The sequence below is a fragment of the Rhinichthys klamathensis genome, unplaced genomic scaffold, assembly GCF_029890125.1.
Source record: "Rhinichthys klamathensis goyatoka isolate OS25496 unplaced genomic scaffold, OSU_Roscu_1.1 h1tg000147l_1, whole genome shotgun sequence".
In the NCBI taxonomy this organism is placed as follows: domain Eukaryota; kingdom Metazoa; phylum Chordata; class Actinopteri; order Cypriniformes; family Leuciscidae; genus Rhinichthys; species Rhinichthys klamathensis.
The window spans coordinates 528,222-552,034 of NW_026606682.1; the positions used below are offsets into that span (position 1 = coordinate 528,222).

Genomic DNA, 23,813 nt, shown 5'->3' on the forward strand with positions numbered 1-23,813 from the left:
TAAGTCACATGGAAAAGTTTTGCTACTGAAAACAGCAAACCTTTCTACCAATGCACAAAGGCCTCTATTGTACCGACTCCATGGAAAACACTAGTCGTCGTAGGGAGAACCTGGGTGAAGAATAGCTTGGCAGCCAACGTACACACACCCATCTCCAGCTGGATGCAAGACTATGGACAACAGACAGCCTAATCCAAGGAGGAAGAGTAGAAATGATAAACAGCAGACGAAACTCTGGTTTAGCTAAAGTGGGTCCTCTGTATTTAGCAAAGGCAAACTGAGCTCAAGGTCTGAGGTAAATATTGATCTATCAATGACCTTCTTAGTGAGGGTAAACTTTGTGAGAATGATGACCACAGCTGAGGATGACCTACTGTACTCTATATCACAGCCAAACCATCTTGCAATTCCAATATGCCATTCTATATATACAAGACCAGGGACAGATTCATGAAACATTATTAAGAACAAGATTCTTCTTAACTTCAATGTCTTTCTTTTTTTTAACAAAAAAAAAAGTGTATACCCCAAAATACTACTTAAAGGATTGGTTGACTTTAAAATGAAAATTAGCCCATGATTTACTCACCCTCAAGCCATCCTATGTGTATATGACTTTCTTCTTTCAGACGACTACAATCGGAGTTATATTAAAAAATATCCTGGCTCTTCCAAGTTTTAAATGGCAGTGGATTGCAACCAACAGATTGAAGCTCAAAAACGTGCATCCATCCATCGTAAACGAATTCCAAACGGCTCCTGTGGGGTAATAAAGGCCTTCTGAAGCAAAACGATGAGATTGTGTAAGAAAAATATTATTATATATTACAAAGTAAAATTCTAGCTCCCGGCCAAACGGTCATACGCAGTCTACTTGCCCCTAATGCGCAACTTACGGAATTTATGACGTCAGAAGTAGCGTAGTGCGTCATGGCGTAGTGTAAATATCAGCAGTACATCGCACTACTCGTATAAGTTGCGCATAAGTGGAACCCGTATGTTCGTTTGGCCAGAAGCTAGTTATTTTACTTTATAAAGTTTTAAATATTACAATTTTTCTTACACAAACTCATCGTTTTGCTTCAGAAGGCATTTATTAACCCCCTGGAGCCATTTGGAGTTTGTTAACGATGGATGGATGCACAAGCTTTAATCTGTTGGTTTCAATCCACCGCCATTATAAAACTTGGAAGAGCCAGGACATTTTTTAATATAACTCCGATTGTATTCGTCTTAAAGAAGAAAGTCATATACACCTAGGGTGGCTTGAGGGTGAGTAAATCATGGGCTAATTTTCTTTTGAAAGTGAACTAATCCTTTAAGAATGTTCTTATCTTTCTCCTTAAGTTTGTTCTTAAGACTAAATTTCAGAAGAATTCAAATTCTTGAAAGGAATGTTCTTAAATTAATCGTAAATAACTTTAGGTTTGGATAACTTTCAACTTGTCTTAAATCCTCAAAGGCAAGATGTTTAATGAAATTATTGGGTTGTTTTAAATATTAAGAATGTCAGCATAACACTAGCTATATATAAAACACATTACTACTACAAAATTAAAAAAGAAACAAAAGATTGTGAGGTGATTGCTACTTAAAGGTTAGGCCTAATAGATGTACAAATATATTGTTAAAACTTACCAGTGTAAAGTTTAGAATTTGTTGTATTAGACAAGGCAACCTCACAAATAAGATGGTATACAATCAGGACTTTAGAATTTTTTTCAAGAATTGCACTTAGGGATATTCTTAATATTATTATTTTTTATAATTTATCTTAAGAACTTATTTTCTTTTTTTTCTCACTATCAGAGAAAACCCTGTGGTTTTGATAGCCAACGCAACTTGGTAAACCTCAACTTTGTGAATCTTCGGGTAATAAAATACACTGAGGCAGGTGAGAAAGTTTTTTATGTTTTTACAGTAATATTCCTGCCATTGTGGCTGTAAATTTGTTGCCTTTGGCTGCTAATGCAGACAGTCCAGCTCCTTGGATTCAACCACAAGCTTCAAACGCTCGCCAACAATCATCAAACACCAAAAACATCTTTTTGAACATCATAAACACAAAAGGAATTTATGCATAGTAACTCATTATTCTCTGAAAAAAAAACAATCATCCGGAGCCACGCAAAATCCCAGCAGGAACAGAGATGGTGGTATTCGGTTTCTATTGTTTCTGCAATATAAACATTTCAAATAAAGCTATTTAGTTTTCTGACATTTAACCCTACATCCAGACCCTGATCTTTGCCCTTTCACAGTACAGAGGATCATCTTCTTATCCAAAGGTAAAGAATACAGAGACTGAGGAATGTGGTGCGCATCACCATTTATGTTGATAGAAGAGTTTTAACTTCACTGACATAGAAACTGTTGGACCTCTGATGAGAACATATACAAGGAGACACTTGTTGCAATAATCAACTAGAAGATATTTCAATTCAGCTCAAATCTAGTAAATAAGTGGGACTTTTAACATCGAGTCACAATTCTTCAGGACAAATTAGGTTTATATACCAGACCATCCGGAGGAGGCCCCAACATAGGACCAGTGCTGTTCTTCTCTCAACGTTCAAGAACCATAAATTTGTCTTCCATGTATATAGCTGTAGAGCCCCCTGACACCAAGATCGTGAACCCTGTCCTCGGGCAGTTCTCTGTGGTGGTCTGCACACTAGCTAATTCTATTAGTGCGTGCCAAGGAGTGCTATTCTCCTCAGACCTATACATGCCCCTTTGAGGCCAGACTATCAGGGAGTCAGTGGACGAGGCGCGGAGTGAATGTTTTGTCAGAAAGGAAGATATAGAGAGCAAGAGAATGAGAGAGAACATGCAAGACAGAGAGTTTATCCCTGACACCAGATTCTTTTTTTTTAGACAAAGCTGTAGACAAGCTTTTTTGCCCCAATTTGACAATGATTTTACCGATATACATGTTAATCAAACCACTACATTTTGAAACCCACAATAATATGGATGCACTACATGACTGTGTTTCCCAAAAACATTGTTAGTCTAAATAGATTGTAGAAACCATGCGTTTGGCACCAATCTGTTTAAATTTACAATGCTTTTGGGAAACGCAGACAGGACCTGTTTCTAATGAGGTTTTCCATAAAGGACATGTTCTTATGTTCACAACTAGCTGGAAGACAAAAGGATGGAATCATGGGTCAAAGATGATCGTCTACATGTTTACATACACTAAAACAAATAATTAAATCAATAAATGCATAGCCATTCAATAGGCTGGCTAACTGTTGTAAATTCAACAAATAAATAAACCAAATACCTAAAATAGAAATGCAATGAAATAATTCTTACTGCATACTGCATAGACGATCTGAAGTCTTGTAGACTTATTGTCTTGTATTAGTGAATTTGGTGAATTTGTTACAAAAGATGCATTTGATAGCAGTGGTGCTTTAAATTGGATAAAATAATATATGACTCACTTATTAATTTTAATTAAATAACATTTTCTCTGGTAAAAATTTAAGCTTAAAAATAAACAATAAACAATCTGGATCAGTCTGGATCAGTTCCAATACCCCATAGACAGCTATTGGGCAGGATGGCCGACTAGTCAACCATCTATCACATACAGCACCGGAAAACTTAGAAATACACATTCTATCAAACGCCTGGGAAGAAAACTCTTGATATTGTGCATTCTTTCACCCCTTCACTCAGCCTCCACTTTGAGGCCCATCCATCCTCCTCCACAACGACATCTCGGGAGTGAAAAGTTCAGATGAAGTCATTGCTGAGAGAGCTGCCTCTTGCCATGACTTCACAGTTCATAAGAAAGAGGCCAATATACTGCGTATAGGAGTGTGTGTGTGGGGGGGGGTGCGTACAGTCTAGAGTATTAGACTGGAATAGAGGGTGAGTAGTTTAAATACCATGCCGAATTACATCATCAGAGACCCACACACGCTTATAGGTGCACACACACTCCTCTGACTCATTCAACCATGCGTCATGCTCTAAATCATCTGCTGCTTCTGAAATTCATCTATGCCAGAAAGACAGCCTATGGCAGACTAAAAAAGCTGGAGGGTCTGCTTTAGAGAAGGTGAGCAATGTTAGAGGAAAGGAAAGGGCTCCCTGAAAATAACGCCCCCGAGAAACCAGAGCCAGCGTGAGCCCACTCTGACTAAAGCCCCTCTACAGCTGTGCACGGCCAGACACAGTCCAGCAGACAAACACAGATGGAGATGGCTGATTGTGGCGTGTTCTAGTCAGGGCATGAGCGAGTTAATTATTACTGCAATCATACCTCCGAACAGTGCCGCACAGCTGTCTACAGCTTGAAAAGAGAGTAGCACAGCCAAAGGGCAGGGAAACCCAACAGATCAGCAGCGTGATTGAATGGCATCCCTCATACTCCGTGATTTCCCCTTGGATTTATCACCTCATATGCCAAGATAATATCTATGGGTTGAAGGTCATATGGTCTTTCAATCACAGCTAGATTATATTTACGATTACTGCTGCTCCATTCAACAAAATTCTCCATTCAAAACTGTGCCGAAGGCAGACTGCCGGTATTTGGGGGGTAGATATAAAAGCACCTCATACTGGCTTCTAGGCTAATATTACTAATAAGTAAACCCTTAAGGGATGGTTTATCCACACAATTTTTTTTTTTTAAATCTGTCATTTACTCATGGGATTTCATACCTGCATGGCTTCATTTCCACTGAGGATAAAAAAAAAAAGATTTTATGAAAAATGTGTGTGTGTGTACTTTCCATATATTAAAAGTTAATGGGGCCCAATGTTATTTTTGGTTATCATATAGACAAAAACAGTTAAAACATTCTTTGAAATACCTTATTTTGTGTTCTACTGAAGAAATAAATGTCATACATATTTTTGCCAACATGAGTAAATTACAGAATTTTAATAACTATTCCTTTAACATGAAAGATCTCACCCAGATTCAGCAGTTAATCGGGATTTTAGCCAAGTAATGAAGCATCACTTCAAACTTGTCTTTGAAACTCTAAAAATGAGTTGTGTGACTTCACTAAAAAAAGTTTAAAACGAACACCTAGTGGATGACTACAGATCAGAGATATTTAACTTTTGGCTACCCCCACCCCACCCCACATAATCTAGCAAAAGTCATCTTTGAATGGTTGGAGATTCTCATGCTAGATTATGCAGAAGACTTTAAGTGACCATAACACGTGCAATCAGAGATAATTATGGGGGGCAATCTTTGCATTACTCTTGAGAAGACCTGGTACCTTACTGTGACTTCATCCTAATAACCACAAGTGAAGCCCTATAAATGGAAAAACCACCAGCGATGCCACTGACAGGTACATGTGTTGTCATCCGCTCACATGTAAACATACACAAACACTTCAGGCTTGCACTACACAAACACTAAACCACACTTTTAGGACCGTCGCTCCCCAACTGTGGTGATGTGCTTTGATGTAAATGGCAGTGCACAGACAGGGTTGGGATTGTAAACAACAGTTGGGGGATACCCCTGGTTTCATTGCCCCTGGACTGGTCAGTGTTAACACTGAGCTCTAGAAGACTGTAGTACACGATGAAAGAGAATTACATTGAATCAATGAATGAACCAGGTTAAATTTTGGCCAACGGTTTTCAACCTTTACAGACCCAGACCACCAACCCAAACTCTCAGCCAACCCAGGGACCAAACGAGCATTGAAAAAAAAAAAAAAAAAAATTCTTCTTCTTATGGACATTAGCTAACATTAGATTGTTAGAAATCAATTAACTGTTAAAAATGTCCATTTATGACATACTACTCTATGGACCCATGGAGTAGGCTACATTCAGAGACCATTGGTTGAAAATTTTACTTTGTAGTCTTTTTCATCACACTGATAAATAAGACAGTAGGCTACCTTTCTTGGATTTGAATGACAATAACCCTTCATACTATGGTATTGTACTTCATACTGTGGTAAAACACTCTGTTCTGAGGACACAAAGGTGTCACTACATTATAATAATGTCTAATTCCCATTCTAATTATTTAAGATAAAAGTAAGATAAAAGTGCATATGAGTAAAAAAAATTACATACAGTAATATCAGGATGTACAGCAATATCAGGGAGGACAAAACACTTATCAACAGTGATGTTTGACATTTAAAGTTATTAATTAGCATTTAAATGGTAGTACAATTCGTATATTAAACAGCTCTAGGGTGGGCAATGATCAGTGAACTTGGTCTAGTTGTTATTTTCTTTGAATGCACGCCAAGACTCTTTAAATTCAATATGTTAAATCAAAAAAGGGAAACCTACCTTGACCCAGTCATATAAAAGTCCACCGAGTACCCGAAGTAACTACCGTTGGGTCCGTTATACACCGCTGGGTTCTCCACATCCAAGTTGAAGGCAACAGACAAAGGTAGAAGAATCAAGAGTGAAAGTCCCATTGGAGAGCATTTCGGGTTGTGTGAAGACGCTGAAATCTTTGAACGATGCCTTTTGGATCCCATTGTAATCGTTATGTCACAATCCACTTCTTTATTAAACTTCTTTCAGAACAAAAGGCGGCACTTGAACGAAATCCTCCTGAAGATGCTGCCTCACGCAAATCTCATGCCTCGTTGAAGTGTATCAGCTTGATCCTTATTTTTCCAAGCGCTCTATACGCGCCTCCGTCTATCTGTCCCCTTCTCTCCTTTCTGCGTCCTCCCTCAAGCTTAATTGAAGGGGTATTAGGAGGAGGAGGTTCAGTTCTTCCACTCGTGACAAACTCCCATAGAGGTGGAGCTAAGAGCACAATTCACAAAGTGGGGAAATAGAGCGGTACAATATTGAGATTGATAATAACTTCATCAAATGAGGGGAAATACATTCCAAAAGCAGCAGGATAAATGGCTATAGGCTACAACAAAGTCACAAATAGTGAACTATACAAACGCAGAACAACTTAACTTAAGTTATGAACCTTTTAGGGCTCATTTCTCGAAATAAATGCATTTTACAAAAGCTGATCTTTTTAAAATTAGGGTATTTATGGTTTTGTAAAACAAAAATTATTTACTTTTGTAGCCTACTTTTTTTATCAAGAATTACTGATAAAATATCATGTCCACTAAAATCTAAAAAAATAAATTAAATTAAAAATATTTTTAAAATTAAATAAAAAGAATACTAAACAAGAAACGGAGAAAAGTGAGACTTGTGACATGTTCAACAGTTCATCTGTCCACTTGAAGGACTCTTTGCATAGTTGTCAAAGATAGCTAAATAAATGATTAACCCTTTAAACAACGAAAGAGCTGCTTTCAAAGTCCGTTATCCTCCAAAAAACGATCTCCAAACGTGTTGCCTTCAACATGAACCTTCTCGGCATCGAGTTTAGACGCTATGCTGATAAAAGCTTGTCAAGCCATCACAGAAGTATTGAAGCAATAGCCTACTAGAAATTCCGCATGTGAGTCTGTTTTAATTTGGAGAAATGATATACAAGCGTGCACTGAGCAATCTCCATTTATAGATCTGACACAGTCAGGACACAGGGAGCTGGGAAATTTCGCGAGCTGTAAAAAGCCACTCCATAGACTGGAATTAGAATGTTGTTTTAGTTGATTCAGCCTCTGCCCAAGGGATTGAAATGGGGAGCCAAATTTGGCTGTATGGCTACAGGGAACTCGCCGTGAGAAGCTTTCTATTTGGGAAAGTAGGGTGTGAAGGGGGAGCTTCACAGCTGTCGGACCGCAGCAACACTTTCAAACAACTTCTTCATCTTGCTCAAACTCAGTTGCTGCAATAATCTGTATTTCAAGAAATAATTGTCCATTTCTTCTAACGATGCTCGATTCGTGAACGCAAAGAACTTTCAACCAGTTCACAAAACGAATCTCAACAATTCGTTCACGAGAGCGATGCTCGAGTCAACTCACTGAATCAATGAATCTCTTTCAAAATCAAACCTATCCGATTATGCACAAAACCTTGAGTTATCAACATACATACGAAACAGATGTGGTTTCAATAAATAACATTTTATTAAAACTTGAAAAGTTTTTTTTAATGTTTCATTAAAAATCCCTTTATGCTTTATGTTTAGATCATTTACGCTAGGGCATAAAAAAAAAAAAAGTTTGGTTCTGGTTTGTTGTCAGTTGAGGTCATGGGTCGGTAGGGATTTTTTTTTTTTTTTTTTTTTTTTTTTTTTTTTTTTTTTTTTTTTTTTTTTTTTTTTTAAGTGGCAGCAGCAAGGGATAGGCAGGAAATTATTCAGGGCTCGACCTTAAGCCTTTTCATATGCTTGCCCTCCAAACAAGTAAATCTGTCATTCACTTGTCAGAGTAAAAAAGTTGCTTGTCCGGATTTTTTAAAATTTATTTATTCTGAAGCAATGTTCTCATCAGTGTTCAATCAGCTTTGATATTTAAATTGGCATATTGTAATATCTGCACCTTTGAAGGGCATCCCCTCCCCCAATCTTATTAAATGCCCTATAGTGTCGTCTTATTCTAAATAATTGAATTTATTGATCAAATTTAGGAATTTAAAATGAAAGATCAAGCATACTGTTACCCTAGGTAGGGCTGATCAAATTAAATAATTTACACTGAAAAATTACAATTGCATAAAATAATGTTATGAAATTGATTTAAATGTACAAATAAGAAACATCGGAAAGAAGTATACTAGGCTACTTACAAACATAACACTAAACTGCCAATAGGTGGCGGCAGGCGGCCGTATTAATGAGTGAGTCATTGATTCATTAATTCAAACGATTCGTTTAAACGGTTGATTCATTCAAGAATGAGACAGATGAAATGAATGGGTCATTGAATCTTTGACTCAACCGATTCGGTCAAAATGCTGAATCATTCAGTAATGAAAACAGGTTGAGTGTTCCTGTGAGATGCGCCGTGGTTCTGCTGTGATTTTTGTTTGGAACTATTTTCGCTGCAGAAACAGAACAAAAACAGCCAATATTTCATCTAAAATGTAAGTGACTTAATTTTAACTGTTTATTGAACTGTTGTAGGAAATCAATGTCACATTTTCAATCGTGATATGGTATTCAGGAAAAATAATTGAGGCTGCTTAACACAAATGTTAAAATATAGAAACTCCACATTTAGATTTTTATAGGCAGTATGTTGTTAACCTGTGTGTGTGTGTGTGTGCTGCGCTCATGTGTGTAGATTTCTCCTCGAGAGGCTGCGCGAGCGTCAACAGCGCACCTCACCGTCAGCAGGCTAATACATTTATTATCCACAATCGATCGCAACTTACAATAAATGTAATAAAATCAGAATCATTCTCTCGGTTTAGTGATCCCTAGTTATTTTTTTGTTTGTTATTGATGTTCTAATCAGGCTAGGCCCTACTTGTCCGTTCGGGCAAGTAAAATTCTCTTTTACTTGTCCTTCAAAAATCCATTTGTCGCGGACAAGTTAGACGGGCTCTGGAGATACGAAGCGCGGCAGGTTAGAGTGTTTTGGATTGCATAAAATAATAAAAGAAACGAACAAATACATGGCGAAAGAAGTGGTAGACAGCAGAAGAGGGTATTGGGATTTGGGATGATTTTTAATGAAACTTGGGAGGCGGATGGAGGTTACTCTGTAACTCATCATGTGGTGTGTGCGTGCCTATGAATGCATGCATTTGTATGTGTGCGTATATGAATAAAAGTGTCCTTAATGACAAAAAAAAAAAAAATATACTTGTATATGTAGCCTATTATAGTTCAGTTTGACGAACGATGTGTGAACGACCATGTAGCTCGTTTGTTTTGCTGGAGGACAACAGGCATCTTGCATCGCGTGCCGTACAAAAACGTAAATTATAGTTCGCCTCAGTTTTTTATTTGTGTATTTATTTAATTTTTATTATTTCTTCCCCAAGCTCATAAAATAAATTTGGGTCGCACATAAATTGACAGGGTCGGTCGGAAACCGGAACCAAACAAAATTTTTTTTTAAGCCTAGAGGGACTAGGCCTACGTAATTGCGTCATGGCTTAGTTTTAGTCTATGGTCATGGCCCAAACAACAACTGAATCTTCTTTTTTTTCTATTTGTTGTAGTCTATATTTGTTTAATATTTTTACACTATATTTTGGATTATTGACATGTTTATTATTTTTAATTTGACTAACATTCAATAAAAATATATCAAAATAAACACTGAATCGGTTATTTGAAACGGTTCTTTCTGAAGAACTGATTCCTGGAAATTATTCATTTTGATGACTTCAGCTTCTCATCAGATTTTCTGTCCAATCAAATGCTCTCTCTAAAGCATCCCACCCCTAAATTATAAACAGACGCTGAACATGCGGATAAAATCGTCACTTGTTCAAACAATTACTATTTTCTACATGGTGAATGGCACATAGTGCACTATTTAGAGGATAGGGAAACGAAATAGAAAACGTTTCAGACCCATTGAATTCTGCACAGAATGCTATAGTTTGAACCGATGAAGGACATTATAGGCGTAGAAACGATTAGAGATTACGTAGGAGGAAACTGCGGCTTTACCGAGCTCAATGGCTCTAGCCGAGCTGTGATAAACAAAACGCTATTGGCTATTTTTAAAAAGGGGAGGAGCTGATCGATATGTCCCGCCCTGTCTTCCTGTTTTAGTGGAAATTACGTCAACACATTGAATAATGCTGCGCGTTTCAAGGCACAAATGCTAAACGTGACCATTTTCGTACTAAATTTACATTTGTATGTAGTTAATTGGTGTTGAAACTATTATATTATTCTTATAAATAAGGGTAGCGTCAAGGACGTAAAGTAAACTCACAATTCTTTTGGTAGTTGCACTTCTTATGGGACTGGGCGGGGCCAGTGAAGTTACTGTTTTCATAGTACAATTAACTTTTTTTCTCATGAAATAACCCCTAAAGTTACACTGTAATTTGGGTTTATTTTGTCCTGCCCTTTTTTTTTTACACCTACTTGATTTCTGTCAGTACTGATGCAGAGTGATGCTTACATATACTATGTATCCTGCTGACACTACAAGGGTCAAAAGTTTGAGGACCTCAGAGAGACTTTAACATATACAGTTTAGAGAGAGATAAATGGTTACATGATCAGGCTGTCTGCCGCTGTGAGTCGGCCCTCCACGCCTAACGGTTATCCTCCCTATTACCTGAGAGACTCTAAATTCTTGACACTAAACACATTAAATCAGCTGTGCACCTGAACATCTGGCAACATAAAGAGAATGCATGGTGTTCATTTCACAAATCATACCACAAATGAAAGCATCCAGAGAAATGCAAAAGGAAAGTCTTATTGGTAATGTAAAGGAGTCATTTTAACCCCATGGTATGAGAGGCCTTTGTCCAGATCTGCTATAGCAAATATTGAGTTAGAATAACAGGAAAAGATTAGGTAATGGGACTGGATGTGGGTCAGCTTTTCTTTTCATGGGCTCTGCAAAGGGGTGTTATGTCTGTAGGATATTGCTTGGATGTTGTCATACATGAAGGGGCATTAACAAGAGGTGGTGGTAGCCAAAAAATGTCTTAACTAGCGGTGCTACATATGCAAGGTTGGTATGCTGCCTTTTTTTCCAAAGCCCTCCAGCAAAAGCTAAAGAGAACACAAATAGGCTACTTTGAACACATGTGCTCTTTTTTCACGGGGTGTGATGACTTAAAGGGATAGTTCACCCAAAAATGAATTTTTTTGCAATCCACGATGGCTTTCTTTCTTTTGTGGAACACAAAATGAGATATTTATAACAGAATGTCCAAGCTCAATACAATGCAAGTCAATGGGGACCACAGGTAAAGCAGGATTTAACGCAACTAGATTAAACTTAAAGGGATACTCCACCAGTTTTTATTATTAAACTATGTTATTCCCTTAACTAAGACGAGTTGATACATACCTCTCTCGTCTCAGTGCGTGCACTATATCGCTCTGTATTGCCGCAAAACTATGTTAGCACTTAGCTTAGCCCATGCATTAAATATGGGCCAAGCAGAGAAGCGACCAAACACTTCCACGTTTTCCCTATGTAAACACAGTTACTCGAGTAGTGTAACTTGACCTGGGCTGGTGACACAAAATAAACCGTTGCGCTTTTCTAAGCGTTTAAAATTGATGACTATATTGTATGGCGGAATACCATAACAATTGCTTTTGAGCACTTCGACTTGGCGCAATAATATCTTCACTCGTGAAAAGTCCTCTTACCGGCTCCCGCTTCCTCTCCCCCTCCCTCTGACATTTCCGTCAATACAACGTGACATGCGCCGGTAGTAGTAGTTCGAGCGGAGTTGACGAAGTAACAGGTTGTTGGAAGCTAGTTTGTGTACAATAATGGTTAAAGCGTGCATCGTAAAGGGTTGTGAAAATAAGGAGAATGTACATAGTGCTGTCATTTTTCACCGAATTCCAACACACCACATACAGCGGAGAGCTTGGTTAGCTGCTTTGAACAAGAATCCCAAAACACCATTGATGACTCTGAAGAAGTGGCGTGTTTGCTCCGAACATTTCACAAAGAAGGACTATACCTGCACAGGAACACGCCTAAAGGATGAGGCTACACCAACAATATTCAGATCACTTACAGAAAGCCCGTGGTCTTTCGCCAGCTCCGGTCTGTTCTGGATCATATCTTTCTTGCCTCTCACGGTCCACAAGAGCTAATTCCTCCTCCGTGTACTCGGGTTCAAACAGATATGGCTCTGGGTCTTCTAAAAGAAGTCATAATCATCTACAAAGTCGGCCATTGCAAATGATCTGCAGTTTGCTAATAGCACAGGTAGTAAAAGTCACGTTGGTAGTATTGACGGAAATGTCAGCAGCTGGATGCTATTGGAGGGAGGGGGAGAGGAAGCGGGAGCCGGTAATCTTTTCACGAGTGAAGATATTATTGCGCCAAGTCGAAGTGCTCAAAAGCACTTGTTATGGTATTCCGCCATACAATATAGTCATCAATTTTAAACGCTTAGAAAAGCGCAACGGTTTATTTTGTGTCACCAGCCCAGGTCAAGTTACACTACTCGAGTAACTGTGTTTACATAGGTAAAACCTGGAAGTGTTTGGTCGCTTCTCTGCTTGGCCCATATTTAATGCATGGACTAAGCTAAGTGCTAACATAGTTTTGCGGCAATACAGAGGGATATAGTGCACGCACTGAGACGAGAGAGGTATGTATCAACTCGTCTTAGTTAAGGGAATAACATAGTTTAATAAGAAAAACTGGTGGAGTATCCCTTTAAATTTCAGTCCGTTCCTCAAACAGAGGTATCATATGGCTTCGGAAGACTTTTAATATTGAGTCGTATACTTTTTGTTGTTTTAAGTGCTTGTCAGCCCCCATGCACTTTCATTATATGGAAGATGCAAATTTCCATGGATGAAAGAAAGTCGTACATGTTTCAAATGACACGAATATGAATAAATAATGAAATAATTTATTTTGAGTGAACTATGCCTTTAAGTTTTTACCATGCCACGGGTATATTTAAAGAGCTGGGAGTATGTGTCTATACAGAAAGTGATGGATCACTATTTGGTAGCTAAGTGACTTGTGGAAATTTGCTGTCCTTGGTTCTTCTGAGTCAAGAGGTTTGTCATGCATGACTGGAGTCTAGACAACATTCAAGTAGTCTTTGAATTTAGACACTACAAAATGTCTGTGTCTCACTAGACCATCTCTTGAGGTTTGTCACACTACAGAAAAAAGCACTTCTCATTAAAACTGTATCTGACAGGATATACCACATGATTTTTTTGTTTTGTTTTTTACATCACATGAATTGAACTGAGCACTGAATAAATTGTAACAAAAAATAAAAAATAAAGTTTCCAGTGAAACAACAACATTAGGTTAAGATTTATTGTGAGGTTTTAAACAGAAAAGGCTAATTGATTCCACTTCAAAATCGAGTACTTTTTTCCATTGTGGCCCATATTTTTTTTTAAACTAGGACAAGTTTCTAGGTGGGGGACATTCATACTTACATTGTGACTTCACAAATGCTGCCATGGCAACCAATAGTGAGCACAACAAAAATAGTGTGAGTGGCGCATGCTGTACTCCAAACAGCTGGGGAGCTGTTTTAAGACAGAGCATATAAATATTGTACTCATTTGCATTTATGGATATATACACACAGGTATGACGTTCAAAATCACATGGTGCCAAAATCATGTGTGGTTCATTTCAAGGCTTTAATGCATAACCGCTTGCAAGGTCATTTAACATTGTGATGTTTAGTTTCAATTGTTGATCTTAGAATGTATGTTACATAGATTAAATATATGCATTAATTTAATTTATGCAGGAATTTTCTAAGTTAAATTAATAAATTAAGCATTATCATGCCATGCTGTCAATAACCAGTAACCACAAACAATAATTTTGATTCATCCCTCAGTAAGTCTGGCTGTTTTATTAAAGCATTTATAGCAAACTTCTGTACAAAAAAAAGTGCTTATTTAAACAGTCAAGTTGTCTAATTTTTTCCTTTTGTCAGAAAATATATTTATTTATTTATGTATGAGTGCATTTATAAACTTTTCTGAAGTTCAGGTTGTAAAAATGTAGGAAAATAATGTATTAGTAATTTAGTAAGCTATTGTATCCCAGAGTAATTTATTGCCCCATTGATTTCCATTATAAATGCATTACTGTAAATGCAATTGGGGGTTTTTTTATGTGTTTTTTTTTTACAAAATAGTGGTATTTTGTAGTCAAGGATTTTATGTTTTTGACAGCTTCCTCACGACTAGTATTAAACCCTGAACATTCCATAAATGTTTAATTTAATTATTTATTAGTTTTTAGTAAAGGAAAAAAGTGAAAGAGACAGAAAATCCCTTGTGTTCAGATATTTTAAACTTCAAAAGCGAGAACAAGAAACTGAGACCCTTTTATACCACACTCGATTACTCTTATGTGGTAGTGATTTGATGTTATAACAAGAAAAGGCTCTTTCTTTCTTTTTTCTGAGAGAGTGAAGTTGTTCACATTTGTGTTGGCAGAATGCCTTAATCTCTCAATCTCTTATCAGCATCTAAATACACAATCAAGTGTGCTCTCTTTTTCCTTCTCCCTCTCTTGTCACACAGCCCTTCACCTAACTTCAGAAAACTGATATGCATCACTCGGACTGACAGGAAATGCCTCTAACGTAAAGACCTGCCTTCACTTCCTGCTACTTCAACTTATTGCCTCTCTCACGTATAAAGACTCCGTGGAATGTCTTTCCCTCGTTCTGTGCTTCTTTAACATTTTTACTATGAAAGGGAGGAAGTTTTGGGAGCTGATGTTGCTGATAGCTGCAGACTACCCATTAAATTGTGAGTTAGCAGATGGATGCAAGTTTAAGGAATGGGATTTTGGCTAGTGGGACAGTTGGGCTTCTCATTAGAAGCAGAGTGAAATTGACTTGATCTTTATAATTATAGAGTTTTTGTGACGCTAAGAAAAGGATCAATATCTCAACAAACCCCAAACCAGAATTATTCAACTTTAAAGCATAAATCATTTGTGCTACATGAATGATATCTTAAATCACACGGTTTGTTGAGAAGAGGTGTTCTATTACTTAAAGTGATCTGATGTACGGTCTGGCTGACGATAAAATTAGTTAAAAAATCATAGACTGAAGGACTTACCCGAGCCTTTAAAGTGCCCCTATTGTGCTTTTTCGAATATTACTTTTCATGCAGTGTGTAATATAGCTGTTTGTGAATGTAAAAGGTCTGCAAAGTTTTAAAGATCAAAGTGCACAACAAATAAAGTTACAAGTACTTAACAATGTAACAAATTTACGTAAAGCCAGCCTATGGTCTTCATTGGCTGCCTGCGAACAACGTCTTCTTTGAACCGCCCTAAAAACTGTAGTTGTAGCTGAGACTGGAAGAGTTTGGTTTGCGTTAACAACATGTTGAGAAGACGCTGTTTTCAACGCTGCAAATCCACTTTGACGCGCGAATGAATGAGGACTTGCGATGGAATTGATGATACAGGGGTATCAATTGATGTTCCTGTTCGCACTGAGGAAACCTCCTGAACTAAAATTCAGATATGGTAAGCAACTACCTGGAAACCACCTAGGACGCCCTAGCAACTGCATAGCAACACCCTGGCTATGCCAATTTTATGAATGTGAATCTCGTTTCGTGAACGAGAAACTGTTTTTCAGTCCTTTTACTTGTCCGTGATAAAGTTTAGCATATGTTGCAGATGGTGCTCTGATCTCTGTTTTTTGATGTTTAGTTTGTGTTGCTTGGACCTCCTTCAGATTCTCTGAGTAACTTGCTCCAGAACTACATTGCTCTTCAAAGGCTCATTAGAATTATGTCCTCCTGGAGAAACATTGCAGACTCCATAAATTCTCACACTGTGTAATTTCATTACTCTGGTCTAAAAGTAAGGTCACCGGAATCACTGTTGTTTTCTTACTGGTGATGGGTATGGTATAAACACAGTCTTGAATGTTTCTTTGGTACTTGGAGAACATAAGTCACGAAAAGTCATTTGAGAAACCAAGATATGGAGAAATTCAGAGCTGGCTTCTTAAGTCATATTTTCATTTCTAACAAAATATTTCCCCGCCAAGTGTTATTATTGCATTACCTCATTACATTACAGGCTAGGGCAGTGGCTCTCAACTGGCTTTGCTTTAGGATTTACATTTGAAATTGGACAGAATTGACGAATGCAGCATCAAAATTGCATATCATACAAAAGAAAAACAAAATATGTCCTTTAAATGTAACTACCCCACAATATGCAAAATTACTAACAACGTTTACTAGCCTAAATATGGAACAAACACTGGGCCAATGTTGGTAACCAGACAGTTGATGGTAGCCATTTACTTTTTTTTTCCTACTATGGAAGTCAATGACCATCAAATGTCTGGTTCTCAACATTCTTTATTGTTTGAGTTCAACAAAAGAGTGAAACTTATACAGGTTTACACCAACTCTAGGGTGAGTAAGTGATGACAACACTCTTTTAGTGACACTTCGTTTTTGGGCGGTGAACTATCCCATTAAATCCATCAATCAATAAATAAATGGATAGGCCTTTTTGTTTATTTTTATTAAATGGTTAGTTGCATTTTATTATTTTTTTCCTGCTGTCTGCCACACACCAGTTGATGCATAGTAAACTTAACTTTAATTGAATTCATTTCACCTCATCCAAGTTTATTTTATGGAAGACAGAGGAGAATATTGTTCATTCTGAGAAAAATAAAGTCCATGTGGAGGCATTGGGTCAAGTTCAGAAGTTGTAAATTTAGAAAACAGAAAATGCAGTGTTTACATGCGGTTGACCCCTTGTCTTAAAGTACTCTAACTCTCATCTGTTGTGTCTAAAGTTTCACTGTGCTATTTTCTTTTCCAAACACAGGCTGGCTCCACAGGAATCCGCTCAAAGACGACACCTAAGATAGTATTGTTCCGAAACCTTCTTTAAAGAGCCACAAAATGGTTCACGACGCGTGCTTGTGTTTAATGCACATCCGCTAGGATCCCACACTGAGACATGCGGCGTAGTATTCTGCACTGAACTCCAGCTCAGAGTTCGCCAGACAACTAATGAGCCACATAAACATCCCACCATGCCATTTACAACGCACTTATGTTGCCTTAGCATAGGATCAGTTGTCATTCATGCAAATACTGTTCATATATATATATATATATATATTCTTTTCAATTTCATGTTAGGTGATGAAAATGGCTACATTTTAGATGCAACTTCATGAAAGTATGATTAAGATTTTGCCATCATTTTGAGCAGGTCACCCATTTTACATGCATGTTTAGGGATCACATAAAATGTGTGACATCACTTCACAGAAGAGGTATGGGAGGTTGGACAGAGTCAGCAGCAGAGCGGGTATGTTGACAGAAAGTGTAAAAAGATCTATGTGAAGGCCTTCAGGGTCACCTAAAATCCACAAGACAGCAGAGGTGAGAGGGTGAGCATGTTTAGAGCAAACATTTAAGTTAACGTCAGTTTAACATAAACTGTTCCCAAACCTAACGATCTGCCTACATAGACATTATCATGAGTGCTTTCCTGATGCAAAGTCTTTTCCAAACCGTAGTAAGTTCACTTAGCTTGTGCAATGCATTCTGGGATTGTCTTCCATCACAAAGGATAAATACTGTGCTGACTTAAAAGAATGTATCTTGGAAGGCAGCATATGTATCTTAAAGTCCCCCTGTGAAAATCCAGCTTTTAATCTAGTTTATATGTCCTATGTGGTGTTTTTAATATGCTTTTAAGACAAAATGTGCAAATTCATAAGTCAACACCATCGCTGGGTATTTAAAACTGCAGTGAACCAAAGACAGCTGTAAAAACGCGGTTTGAAATCGCTGGTGTTTCTGACGTCACAAACTACCTTGTAACCAATCAGGTCAATGTGTGATCATCAGCGAGTGGATCTCTGAGCTGGTGTGAGTGAGTGGAGGCGGGGCTAATTTGCATATTCATAGAACCACGTATACTAAATGAGGCAAGGGTGTAGAGTTACATTCAATATTGATGAAATATTTTTCAAGGAAAAAACTTTTAAATATGTCATTTTGGTGATCAAAGATGAGTTTTAAGGGATACAATTATTGACTACAGGGGGACTTTAAGTAATGAAGGCAAGAATGCATTGTGCAATTCAAGATGGAGTACGAAGTGAGAGAAATATAATTGATAAATATACACTACAGTTCAAAAGTTTGGGAAAATTTTTTTTTTTTAAACATTAATAGTTTTATTCAGCAAGGAGGACACATTCAGATGATCAAACGTGACAGTAAAGACATTTACCAATGTTGCGAAAGGGAAAGTTATTTGTTTTATATACAGAAGTATATGTTATTCTTTTAAACTTTCTATTAATCAAATAATCCTAAAAAAAACTATTGGTTTCCACAAAACTATTAAGCAGCACAACTGTTTTCTTAAGCAGCAAATCAGCATAATAGACTGTTTACCCAATATTTGTTCTGTTTTTATTGTTAGAACTTGTGTGTAGTTAGATTAACATGTCAATGGCAAACTCGATCAGAATCACTTTTTGAGTTGTTGAGTCTTTAAGCTAAAGATGAGAACATTTGTCCTGTAAAGTCTCTGTTAATCTTATAACGATCTCTGGTCACTTGCTAATGAGCTCCTTTGAATTTGTGCAATTGAGTCAAACACTTAATGACATAGTTGGCATTTTCCAAATTCTTACTTTAAACAGGGTTTGTTTGAATGAAACAAAACAAGCATATTTGTATTCTCTTAAACCTGTTTTGTGATATCTACATTTATTAATTTTGCAAACGGTATTTCTTGCACTGACAGAAAACAATACTGAAGCAGTTTCCATTCATGGCTCCACTGACGTTCTTCTACCAAGCGTGCAGTTTAGTATTTACTTATACTCTGTCCATTGGTCTCTTAGAGTAACGATGGCCCTCTGACCCCCTCCTGTGTTTTCTCATTGGGTTAAACCAAGACGGGGGCAGGCATGAGGCCCAACGGGGAAAAAATATAGAGTATGGGTAAATGTGTTTGTGCTGGTGTGTGTGTGTCCAGGGCTCTTGAGCACAGAACAGACAGGCAGTAAATTAGGCTTTTAGGGGGATGCCACAGGGGAACTCTGTTCCCTCTATCTTGAACCCCGACACACATGCTCATGCACACATAAATAAACAGATCACAAGTGCAGTTATTCCACATTCATGGGCTTCTAAACATAGAAGCATTATGCTCAAAAGTATTGCTTGCTGTAGTCCATAAATCTCTCCACACTCAATTAATTGCCGTTCAGAGTCCTCAGAATGAAAACGCCCATTATGGAGGCATCGTGATACGATTAGGTCAAACTAAATGATTTTTAACACATAACGATACTCAAAATACTATGAAAAATTGCCATGAGTCATTTTCACAACATGATATGGATGGAAATGACAATGGCGGAAATGGTTTTTTAAGCATTTTTGGAATTAAATGGCTGACTTCTGAATTCTGCGTATTAAAGGGATAATTCACCCAAAAATGAAAATTCTGTCATCATTTACTCACCCTCAAGTTGTTCCAAACCTGTATGAAAAACAGTTTATGGGCAATCAAAAATACTATGGAAGTCAATGGGGCCCCTCAACTGTTTGGTTACCCATATTCTTCAAAATAACATATTTTGTATTCAGCAGAAGAAAGAAATTCATACAGGTTTGGAACAACTTGAAGGTGAGTAAATGATGACAGAATTTTCATTTTTGGGTGAAGCATTATCACAATTTTTTCATAATTTTCAAAAGAAATTACGATTGGAAATTACGCACAATATAAATATTCTGTTCACAAGTGATTTGTTTCTTTGTTTTCTTCACACATTCCATCTCAAATTTCATCTCAAGCTCTCCACTGATCCTGTTGCCTTGACTTAAAATTTTGAATAAAACTTTATTAGTGGCGAAATTGTGTGTTGTGGTAGAAACTGGGATAATCATATTTGTGTAAAACTTTATCTAAATAATTTCAAACAGTATCATGAACATGAAACAATGAACTAAGCTTCTTTTTTTTTTTATAACTCATATTTTTAAAAGGTGATCTTCATAATTTAAGATTGAAGCAAAAATAATCGGTGATATTTCGGTTTTAAACTGAATACTATCAAAACCGAACGCCGCGGGTCACAGCCTCTGTGTGTTGCGTTTGGCTCTGAAGCATTCTTTAATGCTCTGTATTTGATCTCATACTATACTTGTTCCTTGGATCTTGTGCAGTCATGGTTCTGCCATTTTTGGTGAGCTAGATTGTTGGCACTCACATAAAAAGGTCAGCATAGTCTGGAGCATCATGACAGCCCAACTGCAATGAAACACAGTGTTCTCTGGAGTGACTCACTGCATTTTCTAATAGTCCTGTAACACGCTCTCTGACACCCAGAATATGACAGGATCTTCCTTATAAGACTATGCTCACAATACAACTCTCCAGGGAAAATAAGGTGACATACCTTATATAGATGGTATAAAGGTTGTGAATGTGATTACAATATTTGTATATCTGGGTGGAGAGGACTGTTTATTCAGTTAGACAGTTAAACTGAGTCACTTTGGAGTGGCTCTTTCAAAACACTAAATGCAGGACTGATGAAGCATGGTTTACACTTCTTTTCTTTTGCAGGGTCAGGTTTCTGTGAAAATAAACCACAGTTGTCTTCACAAACAACCTTGTGGCAGGGGTGAGATGTTTCTTTTAATGGAGAAGTCCAAGGCATGCTGACCGTTGGAGTTGAGCTGGTAATTTGAGATATTCCGACCCTTAATATTGCCAGTTCATTTTCCATTTGTCGTGGCATCTCCACCTGTTGACAAGTTCCCATTCATGCATGCAATTTATAGGATAATTGCCTGATAATTGTTGATAATTACTAGCACAAACCTACAATTATTCTGATTATTTACACAACACCAAATTTTTGATAATTAAACACATTTTGAAAGAAGTTCAAAAAGTTTTGTTTGTGAAAGAAGATACTTATGTTCACCAAGGCTGCATTTTTAAAATAAAAAATATAGTAAAAACAGTAATATTGAGAAATATTATTACATTTTAAAATACCAGTTTTCTATTTGAATATATTTTAAAATGTAACTTATTCCTGTGATGCAAGCTGTCATTCATAACAGCTTCTTGTCTGTATAGAACATACACAAACATTGGATTTGAAGGACCTTTTAAATGCTGGTCCAAGCTTGTTTATGCTAGTAAGCATTGGTTAAGCTGGTGGACCAGCATTATCAACCAACAAATTATTTCTGGGCAGGCTGGTTGACCAAGAAAGATTTGCTGAATAAGGGACCGTTTACACGACATCGTTTTCAACAAAAAAATACATTATTCATTTTCGTTCATTTACACGACAACATCGTTTTGGGGGCCTGAAAACACAAACTTTTGAAAACGGTTTTCAAAGTGCGAAGTGTTTGAAAACGAATCGGTTACCTAACGTAACCTCGGTTCTCTCTAGAAGAGGGAACGAGTATTGCGTAAGCTAGCTTACGCTGCGGGAAAGATTCATCTTTGCTGAGATATTGAAGCCAAAAAATTATTTCATAATTTTGTATCCATACACAACGCAGTTCCTCTGCGGCAGACCTAGAGCGGGCTAGCTAGCAGCTCATTGGTTCGCTCAGAGAGAACTGCTTAAGCCTATGGGAGAGCGGGGCTGAACCCGCTTCCAATGAGAGGCGCCCGCGCGCTCATTGCGTCATGACCCGCCAGAATGGGCGTGGCCATGGTGTATATAAGGAGCTCTCCCAGGCTTATATGTTGATTTATTTCAGCGTGAAGCGAAACGCTAGTAGCGCAAGCACGGCCGGGAACGCAATACTCGTTCCCTCTTCTAGAGAGAACCGAGGTTACGTTAGGTAACCGATTCGTTCTCTTACGAGAGGTTCTCTCGTATTGCGTAAGCTAGCTTACGCTGCGGGAACACCTGGCCAACGCCGTGCGCGCTACGAATCCACTCATGAAAAAAAAACCAGGGATATACCGGGGGAATTTTTTAACGTGGAGTGAATGTACAAAGAGGCCGCAGAGCGGGCTCATGAAGTGTACACATAAGCATGTATGGGGCCAGCAGAGCGGGCACATGAAGTGTATAAGCATTACAGGAGAGCACAAGGGGCGAACCGGTTGTGAGGGACCTCCAGAAATGCAGCTTCTTAGAGAGCTGTTCGTCAGACAGCTAGTAATTTTGCCTGCAAGGCGGGAACTTCCAAGTTATAAAACCTGACAAAAGTGGACGGGGAGGCCCATCCCGCGGCCACACAAATGTCATGAACGGAAATTCCACAGGACCATGCCCACGATGAGGCCATGCCTCTAGTGGAGTGCGCCCTGATGCCCAGAGGGCAGGGCAGGCATTTAGATGCGTAAGCAGAGGCGATAGCGTCCACTATCCATCTAGACAGTGTCTGTTTTGAGGCGGCCAGACCCTTGGTGCGCCCCCCAAACGACACGAAAAGCTGCTCAGCGCGTCTGAACGCGGCAGCGCGCGTAGTGTACAATCTCAGAGCCCGCACCGGACAAAGGAGATTGGCATCGCGCTCACTATCGGATGAAGGCAGAGCCGATAGGGAGATAATCTGAGCCCTGAACGGGGTACCAATCGCCTTCGGGACATAGCCATGCCTAGGTTTGAGAATGACAATCGAATCATTCGGTCCAAACTCAAGACACGCGGCGCTGGATGAGAGCGCGTGAAGATCCCCAACGCGTTTAACTGAGGACAGAGCCGTCAGGAAAACGGTTTTGAGCGAGAGGTATTTCAGATCCACAGACTCGAGCGGTTCGAACGGGGGTGCTTTCATAGCTTCAAGGACTATAGAAAGATCCCAAACCGGAACCGACGGGGGCCGCGGAGGGTTCATCCTCTTAGCTCCCCTGAGGAAGCGGATGACTAACTCGTCTTTGCCCAATGACTGAGCGCGTCGGGGTTCCGCGAACGCCGCGACGGCTGCCACATAAACCTTGAGAGTGGAGGGGGACCTGCCCTTGTCCAGCATCTCTTGAAGGAAAACAAGCAAAGACGGCACCTCGCACGACCGTGGGTCCAGCTGTTTGTCGGTGCACCATTTTGAGAACACAGACCATTTAGACGCATAGAGCCTTCTCGTGGAAGGTGCTCTAGCCTGTGTGATAGTGTTTCTTACTCCCTCTGGCAAATCAACGAATAGTCGTTGATCACCCATGCATGTAGCGCCCAGCGCTGTGGATGGGGGTGCCAGATCGTGCCGCGAGCTTGAGAGAGGAGATCTGCTCTGACTG

At 38.5% G+C, this 23,813-nt stretch overlaps 1 protein-coding gene across 1 annotated transcript in view; it reads right to left on the minus strand.

The window, feature by feature from the left end:
* itga5 (integrin, alpha 5 (fibronectin receptor, alpha polypeptide)) overlaps nucleotides 1-6,716 on the minus strand; it is a 66,502-nt gene extending 59,786 nt beyond the window's left edge. Inside the window, exon 1 of the mRNA XM_056257890.1 lies at nucleotides 6,304-6,716. Within this exon, the coding sequence (XP_056113865.1) occupies nucleotides 6,304-6,500 (197 nt within the window). The 5' untranslated portion in view covers nucleotides 6,501-6,716. The remainder of the gene's footprint in view (nucleotides 1-6,303) is intronic.
* Between the last annotated feature and the right edge of the window lie 17,097 nt (nucleotides 6,717-23,813).